Consider the following 9037-nt stretch of genomic DNA (forward strand, 5'->3'; position numbering starts at 1 on the left):
TAACATTTGCATGATAGCCTCAGACTCCAAAGACAGCTGGTGTAAGATAGCGCAGGGCTCTGAATAATGGGAAGAAGGGATGAGTCACATGATAAGTGAGTCACGTGGTAAGTGTGTCGGGTGATGCCTGAGATCCACTTTTTCTGTATCACTCTGATCCTCCAGATATTCTTGCTTCTCTAGACACTCTCTTCCATGACAGTCTTAAAATCAAATGTGCAAAAGTCATTGAGTTGTAGCATTTTCTGTAGTGTTTTTCTTACTGGAAGAGATCTTCAAAGGTCACCTAGATCACCCCCATCTCCAGCCAGATGCTTCCTAATACTGAATATAGCCTTATAGTGATCTGCATTAAGAAGGCTTTTAAAGATCCCTGGGGTTGGTCAAAAAATAGCTAATATTGGCCTGATTCATAGACCAGCATTATATGAATGTCAAAATAGCCACCTTCATCAAGGAAGGCATCCATCAGGGCTGTTAAGTGCTGGGGCCAGCTTCATGAGGGAACACTACTTTCTCAAAGAACGGGTGGAAGAAATGACCAAGTGTGGTAACAGTTTTTGCTTAGTTATTTCAAGGCTGTCAAAAAAGGAAACATTGTCACACCTAAGAGTACGGCAGGAAATTCTAGAGGTTACCAAAAGGGAACAGACAGTAGGACTACTGACTAGTCTTTTCAAAGAGCTACCTACAGAACACAGCGAGGAGGCAGCTGTTTTCAGCAAGATCTGTTTAGAATCAAGTTATTGAGGAGCAGGTGATAAAATGTGAGAACAATATTGATGAACCTGCTTTTAAAGTGACCTCCCCCACCCCTTCAGCTGAGATTGCTAGCACTGGTCTTGTTTCAACTCCATTAAATGATGGGTGAAAAGGACAGGGATTCAAGTGGAATTTCAAATTCCTAACACAACTGTCACACTGCTGTGGATCAAGAAAAGAAACCTTCCGTTTTTGTTTAGACTTGTAGATGATTAGAGTCGGAACGCTTGTACTGAAGTCTAGAAACAAATGGAGTAGGGTCATATGTGACTCCTTTGTATCTTTAAGACTTTCTGTTGAACTCTATGGAGATCTTAAGGAAATGGTGATAAAGCAGGGTAATGTCCTAACTTGATCATTGTATGAAGCACCCACTTGCTTTCATGAGTTTGTATTGTATTTTTCTTCATAGTTATAAGGATATGAGGTGACCCAGGAGCCCTGTTGGCTGTGGGCTCCTTCTGGAGAAGGGAGGATGAGTGAAAGTAAGAGCAGAGAGTTTTTGTTTATTTTTTTAAATCTACTCTCTTGCCAGATTTCAAATTGGATGTCTTCTAAGAAATGCATTTGAGAATATTCCACGGGTTAAAACAGACAAGTTTTGGCAGTGGTGGTACACACCTTTAATTCTAGCACTCAGGAGGCAGTATCTCTGTGAGCTTGGGGCCAGCCTGGCCTGCAGAGTTGCAAGACAGCCAGGGCTACACAACACTGTCTCAAAAAACTAAAACAAACAAAAACCAGACAAGTACCCTGTGTTCTGAGCCACAGCTTGGCCTGGGTTATAGAAAGAGAATGCTCTTACTACAGACCTTTCCCAGCCTCCTCTGTGACCTTGGACTCTGGAGAGGCCATTGAGATTTTTGATGCAGCTGCTTTTCTTAGAGAACACAGAAGAATGAAGAAACAAAGTCTTCATGTCACCTTTCCTCTTCCTTGTGTGAGGACAGAAGAACAACCAACAACAACAAAAACTCCAGCAGATCTCCCCGAGCGTCTGGCTTTTCAGCATCCCCTCAGAGGGCACGTAGCCTGTGAGTTAATGTATATATCCACCATAAAACTCAGGTAAGGGAAGCATCTCCTTAGCATTTTGAATTTAGCAGAGTAGTTCTCTACTTGATTTGCCCAGATAATTATGGACAATTGGCTTTGTGTGTATACCCTGGAAGAAGTGTTGCTTTTGCCCGTTGGGGCACCCACCTTTAACCCCAGCACCTGGGAGGCGGAGACAGGCAGCTCTCAGAATTCAAGGCCAGCTGGCTCTACAGAGTGAGTTCCAGGACAGTCAGGGCTACACAGAGAAACTCCTCTCAAAAAGAAACAAAAAACAAACTCAAAGGAGGAGGCGGCGGCGGTGGTAGTAATTTTAGGTTACCAAGGTAAACAAATTCCCATTTTATAGTCAAGCAATTCCAAATGAAGGGAACTGAAACAGCTTAAGGAATCAAAGTGAAAGGGATGTTAAAAAAAAAAAAAGGCAAAACGCAGAGAATAGTATATTCTGTAACTTTTATTACAAAAAAGAGTCCAAACCTTTACATGCTATGCCTGACATCAAATGTCATATATAGGCTCACTGCAAGCAAATCTTTCAAAAATATACATACTGTACGTATTTACAATTCAAGTTTGAGTAACTGATGTCAAGGTATAATTCAGGTCCTATCCGCCCTGTGGATTCGTTCAGCTACTAACTAAACAGCGATTGTCACTTCACGCAGGCACACGAAGAGGTAGGGACCATTTTGAACAAACAAACTGGAGTGCAACTAGAAGATCATCATCGGAGCAGCATAGCGACATCAAGGAGAGCCTACCAGCCCTGGTCATCTCAAGAAGCCGAAAACATGTAGCGTGTCCTGGAGAGCAAACCTGAAATAACTCCAGAGAGGTGCCTTTCTGGCCCCATCGGAGGGTTCACAGAGTTCAGCGGCCTGCCACTCTGCACCCAAGATTTGCACATGACTAACACAGAAGCCTTTCGGCTGGTAGCCAGACACCTTTTCCCTGATGAGCCAAAATAAAATATGCAAATAAGAGATATCAAAATAATATCTCTATACACGGCCTCTGGAACTCTAAGCCAATTTGGACAGTTCCTTTGCCAAGTAAAATCTGTGCTAATTTCTGCCCACGCCCACCTTCAGCCCAAGCTGAGCTCCTAAGTCTATACAAGAGTGGGGACAGTCTGCCTTCAGCACACCAAAGGTCCTCAGCCTCAGGAAGGGACCTCAGGAAGGCTCCTGAGCCTGAGAAGGGCTTCCTAGGTTCCTGCCAGATTTGCTGGGACTTGTTTCCGACCGGGGCAGCTGAAGGGAGGCCACAGAGGCCGCCAGAAGCCCCTCCCGTTCCCTCTTCTTCTGTTTCATCCTACGGTTCTGGAACCAGATTTTGACCTGGGTGTCATTGAGCTGCAGGCAGCTGGCTATCTCGATGCGTCGGGCTCTGGTGAGGTACTTATTGAAATGAAACTCCTTCTCCAGCTCTGTCAGCTGCTTGGTGCTGAAGTTCGTGCGGATGGCGCTGGAGGGGCTTGCGGCTCCGTATTCGGAGAGTTTGCCTGCAACACAGAGACAAGGTGTCAGCGGGGCGAGGGGTGCCGAGACTCTGCGGTTGGGGCTCAGAATTAGGATCCAAGTCACAGCGCCCCCCCCCCCCCGAGCGGTGGACACAGCTGTGCTCGCAGAAGTCGCCCCGCCGACGGCTCTGTCCGGATGTTCTCAGCGCCTGGGGCATCTTCTGACCCTGGGCTCTGGCCGCAGGAGAAGGCTCCCGGGGCCCAGATGCCTCCCCCCCACCCCCGGCGCCCACCTCCTTACTTTTCCTGGGGGCGTTCCTCTTCACTTTCATCCACTCGAAAGTGCTGAAGGCCACCGGGAGGCCGGAGGCGGGGGAAGCGGGCTTGGGACAGGCTCCGGGGGCCGGGGACCCAGCGTGGAAGGGCCCGGGCTGGCCGTCCGCGCGCTCCTTGAGACACGCGGGGAAGGGGCCGGGCTCGCCGAAGGCGCCGAGGTCCACCTGGCCGCTGAGCAGGAAGGGGCCCCCGCCGGAGAAGACGGCCGAGGTGGCGTAGTGGACGTGCGCCCCGCCGCCGCCGTCCGCCGCCCTCGCCAGCGCGCCCGGGAGCTCCACGGCCGGCCCGGGGCCCAGGAAGCCGTAGTCGGCGGCGGGCGCGGCGCCCCGCTCGTAGGCGCCCTCCAGGGTGCAGGGCGAGAAGCGGGGCGCGCCCGGGGGCGGCGCGGGGGGCGACGGCGCGGGCCGGCCGGCGGCCAGGGGCAGGCAGCCGGCGAACGCGCCGTCGCCGCCGCCCAGGGCGAAGGCGGGCTGCAGGGCCCCGGGGCGCGCGTCGGCGCGGCGGAACTTGGGTGCGAAGCTGAGCGCCTGGCCACCCGGCCCCCCGCCGCCGCCGCCGCCGGCGCACGACACGTACTCCAGGTAGGAGCTCATGGCTCGGTGCCCCCCGGCGCCCGCGCCCCGAAGGTTCGCGCGGCTCCGCCTCCCCGCTACCCCCGCTGCCCCCGCCGGGCCATGGCGAGCCAGCCCGGGGTAGATAGTGGCCTCATATACCGGCGGCGGCGGCCACGTGGCGCCGGCCGGCCAATCGGCGCCTTCCCCGCACTGGCCCGGGCCCGGCTGGAGTGCGGTTCCTCGCGCCTGCCCCGCAGCCAACTTCGCCCTGGCTGCCGGGGGCCTCCGCCCAGCCCCGGGGAGAGCGGCGGCGCTGGCCTGGGAAGGGCGGGGCGAGGGCCTGGACCCCAGCTCCCCGGACAGGTATAGCTGGAGAAAGGCAGAGGAGGGTGAGGGGTGCGGCGGTCAGGACCGGTCCCTCGCTGAAGCCCCCGGGGACTGGCGGGGTGGGTTGGAAGAGGCGGGGTGGGAGGATTGCCTTTGCCCTGCGGGGACTCCACCTTCTCGAAGGTCAAGTTACTCTGGACCCTATTCCTAGGTGCCCTGGGGTTTCTTGGCTCAAGGAATCACTCTTGTCCTAAAGATGTTACCTCTTCCCTCTTTTGCGCCTCAAGGACGACTCCTGGGACCCTGTAGGCCAGGGTTGAAGTCATTTTCACTAGCTTTTCTTTGCCCCATCCCTCATGGCATTCATTCCCTTCAGTGAGGACGGATATTTGTAGTGTCAGTGCTGATTTGGGCAGAAAGTAAGTGTCTGTCTCGTGGGGAAGATGCTGGACTTTCCCCTCTGGCGAGGTCATCAGAATAAAGAATCCGGGCGGAAAGGCCCTTGTGCTCTATCTGGGAGGCTGGCACGGGCGCTGCGCACGCTTTCAGAGAGACTCTTGGCTGGAGGAGGGAGCAAAGACATCTTGGGGACTGGTCAGATCTCAGAGGCTTGGACTGGCGTGTACCTTAAAGCAATTAAAGCTCTGCTCCATCAGATAAGTGCTGCGTCGTCTCTTGCGAGTGAAATCTGAGGGCTGGCGATGTTAATGGGCTCACTTCTTTCCCTTGATAATATGGTTTTGTTTACTGAGTGTAGAGAGACGGGAAATAAAAGTGCAATTGGCACAGGAAATGAAGGGTAGAAGGGTTATACAGACAGGCTTTACATCGACAAACTTTCCAACTTCCTTAAGCATTTCTGTTCACGTTTTCCTCTTTAGGGCAGTGGGAAAATACCAAGTTAAATAAACACAGGTTATTTACACACAGCTATAAGTAAATGAAGGTGGTTTCCCAAAAGCCTGTGTGGTGAAGACCCTAAAGGGTCTGCTCTTAGTTTATTCGAGTGCCCTTGAAAACCTGAGTCGTTACAGTCTCTAAGTTAGAGTGAGTAAGGTTTAATTGTGGATCCAGTTGTCATTGAAGGAGTGATTGAGCCCTTGCCTAAAATTCCACTCTCAGGCATCCCGGTCCAGGGAATGAGTCCATTTCAGGCCTGTGGACTTGTGAGTAAACAAAGCTACACCCAAAGTATATTGTGCTGGCGAGGTTGAGCTGGTGATGACGAAGGACCTGGAGTTAGGAGAGGAAGAGGTGTCAGGTGCCTGAGCACAAAGCTACAAGGGGCATGGGGTCTTGGAATTGAATGGAAAGTAGAATCCCACTTTTAAAAGTATGCCTCCCACCTAAAACTATACATTATCTACTTTCCCTGCAGCAAATTTTGAGAGACTTTTTTTTTGTCTTTGCTTGAAGCAGAAAGTATACTAAACTTAAATGAAGTAATTGTTGTTTTGTTTTCACAGTTGTATCGAGAGTGAACATCAGAAGTGGGGGGTTGGAGTAGGGTTCCATATTTGTCCAGACCCAACTGTAGTTCCCAGATGAAGCCAACAGAGAGCTAAGGTCTGTTTATCATTCGCTCCTCCTTTGAGTCCTCAGGGTACCCTGTGCTCCTAGCTCAGACTGCTGTCTTTCCTCAAGAGCTGGTTCTTGGGTTTTGGTGTTGATGTGCTAGACATCCACCCAGGGCCTGGCCGTGCTAAGCAAGCGCTCTCCTGCTGAGCCTCATGCTCAGCCCTTGAGCTGGCTTACTCAATGTCTGTTGGAAGCCAAGCCTAGCCATTTTGTGCCCAAATTCAGTAGATTTTTGCCATCTGCACTAGGTAAGGACATTTGATTATGTCTAGAAAAAGATAGTCTCAAACCAAAGGAACAAGATTCATTCTGCCTTCATTTGCTCTATTTTAAGTCTACTAGATCTCTCTCTCTCTCTGTCTCTGTCTCTCTGTCTCTCTGTCTCTCTCTCTCTCTCTCTCTCTCTCACACACACACACACACACAATCACACACCCAAACCTCACACAGGTTAGGTAAGTGCTCGGCCACTGTATTCCCAGCTCATACTCCAGAATAATCTTAGTCTATAATTATCTGAGGAGAGAGTGGAAGATATTCTTGGGGGGGGGGATGCATAAAAATATGGATAGAGGATATTTTAAGTACCTATCCAGTTTGTCTCCAGTGTCATTAGAGTATGGGGGAAACATCTTACAAATTTTAGTAATTGTTCGCATCATGAATCCCTAAAGGCCTCTTGTCCCTCTGAGTCTTGGTGCTGTGGGTTCTCAATGGGAGGTTACAGCAGAGAGGCCTGATTACCAGGGTGTGTTTGATGTAGGAATGCTTTGAAATAGCCCGTCTGCTCACCACAGCAGCCATCCGCATTCCCACCCTCCCCCACTACCTTTCTCTCTTCTTCCAATAGCATGCTTCTTTTCTGGTAGAAGCAGTGGCTCCTGGTGGCCTTGGCTTCTGTGTGCTTAAAGTTGATCCTAAGAAACAGCAGGGCATCCTCCACACACTCTTAGCTGTGCTAACCCTTGGAGATCCTTAAGAGCAAACTCTTGACTCCACAGATCTGATGATCTCTTACCTGTGGGACTTAAATTAAGGGAGTCAAGATATTTTCTCTTCTCACCAGACTAAGAGAAAATAGATTAGGACACAGTTCTCTCAAGTATCTTCAACCATCAAAGGACAGAAGTTGGATGAAGAGGTCCTAAATACAGGGATTCCAGACTTATTAGCAATCTGATAACCAGACCCTCACTAAGGAAACAGTTAAATGCTGTGTCTTTCCCTTAAAAAGAGATTTTAACCCAAACATGTCTAGCTCAGGAATCCTTTTTTGTTGTTGTTGTTTATTTGTTTGTTTTTTTCAAGACAGGGATTCCCTGTTTTAGTTCTGGCTGTCCTGGAGTTCACTCTGTAGACCAGGTTGGCCTCAAAGATCTACCTGCCTCTGCCTCTGCCTCCCAAGTGCTGGCATTAAAGGCATGGTGTCACCACTGCCTGGCTTAAAATGAAAAGTAAGTGTGTTTTGTTTTGGTCTTTTCTAAAGATTTATTTATTTATTATGTATACAGTATTCTGTCTGCATGTATGCCTACAGGCCAGAAGAGGACATCAGGTTTCATAATAGATGATTCTGGGCCACCGTGTGGTTGCTGGGAATTGAACTCAGGACCTTTGGAAGAGCAGACAGTGCTCTTAACCTCTGTGCCACTCTCTAGCACAACCCTCCCTTAAGATTTATTTCTTTCTGTGTGCATTGGTGTTCTGCCTGCATGTCTGTGTAAGGGTGTTGGGTCCCCTGAAAGTGTGGTTACAGGCTGTTGTGAGCTACCATGTGGATGCTAGGAATTGAACCCAGGTCCTCTGGAGGAACAGCCATTGCTCTTAACTGCTGAGACCTTTCTCCAACACGAATCTTTAATTTTAACAAGCTTCTTGGGTGATCGTATTGCAGATACTCAAAACTACACTTTGAAAATTTCTACAGTGGAAGTTGAGGTTGGGGGAACAGAACTGAAAGGAAATGAGCAGAGTGAAGGAACAGTGTCACTGGGATAGCCACACATGAGTGTCCCCAACAGTGTCTGCGAGCTTGCTGAGCAGCAGTGTAGACAAACCAATGTCAAGGGTCAAGCTTAAGTCTAAACGGTCTACGGCTCCGGAGAACATCTTGCAGACATGGTCAGTTGGGGCTGGAGAGCCCAGAGGTTGACAAGGCTGCTGCTCTTGTAGACCTGAGGTCAGCAACCAACCCTCACACTGGACAGCTGGTAATGCATCCTCTAGCTCCAGATGATCTAATTCCTTTTCCTGGCTTCCTTGGGCAACCACACACGTGTGTGTATATGTGTACACAGACACACATACACATGCATCAATAATAAATTAATAAATAAATAAACCTTGAGGAAGTGGTCAGCAGGAAATTCACGAGTTTTTCTAGCCAGTTAGTGTTTTCTGATGCTGGCCATATTCTGCCAGTCATTCCCATAGCTCACCTTGAATGGGTGGGAAGTGAAATTTGTTTCTTCTGTTCCTTGGAGAAATCCAGGAGTGATTCTGAAGCAATGTTGTAAGCAGAGGAATAAGGATGGGTCCTTTAACTCTCATTTCCTTCTGTCTCCCAAATTATCTGGAAGAAGCATTTGGACCTCAGAGATTCCCCAAAGGGTGAAATGTAACTTGGCCTAACTTCCTCTGGCTAAAGGCTGATCTTCCACAGTGTAAGGTGGCAAGCCTAAAAGACGCCTTAGACATGACTGGTTCAAACTCTTGGTTTTAGGGAGAAAGTTGCTCTACTCAGGAGTTGAAAGAAAATGCCATCCTACCAAAAATGATGGAGCTTGGACTTTGCAGTCCAGGGTCTTCCTACAGTCTGGACAAAGGAAGAGCTAAGGCAGCCCCCGTTTGGCGCTGGCACTATGGCACTGTCAATCTGTGTGCACTGGTGTTCTGCAGGCGGAGCAGTGTTGAAGGAGGTGCCCCAGTTTCTGGGAGAGCATCTCCCAGACATGTTTGC

The 9037-nt window shown here is 49.8% G+C and overlaps 1 protein-coding gene across 1 annotated transcript; it reads right to left on the bottom strand.

The window, feature by feature from the left end:
• Nucleotides 1-2269: 2269 nt before the first annotated feature.
• Nucleotides 2270-4325, bottom strand: Hoxd1 (homeobox D1). Its single transcript, XM_021650437.2, has 2 exons — nt 3585-4325; nt 2270-3325 (listed from the first exon to the last, which is right to left on the bottom strand). The coding sequence occupies exons 1-2, from the start codon at nt 4210-4212 to the stop codon at nt 2997-2999; spliced, it is 957 nt and encodes a 318-aa protein (XP_021506112.1). The 5' UTR covers nt 4213-4325; the 3' UTR covers nt 2270-2996.
• Nucleotides 4326-9037: the final 4712 nt, after the last annotated feature.

Source organism: Meriones unguiculatus, chromosome 8 (assembly GCF_030254825.1).
Source record: "Meriones unguiculatus strain TT.TT164.6M chromosome 8, Bangor_MerUng_6.1, whole genome shotgun sequence".
NCBI classification, from domain to species: domain Eukaryota; kingdom Metazoa; phylum Chordata; class Mammalia; order Rodentia; family Muridae; genus Meriones; species Meriones unguiculatus.

Bases quoted from the DNA above. Each gene is read 5' to 3' on its own strand.
- Hoxd1 (XM_021650437.2), bottom strand. From the start codon at position 4,212: ATGAGCTCCTACCTGGAGTACGTGTCGTGCGCCGGCGGCGGCGGCGGC. The intron at 3,326-3,584 runs GTAAGGAGGTGG...TCTGTGTTGCAG, and splicing joins GAGGAACGCCCCCAGGAAAA to GCAAACTCTCCGAATACGGA.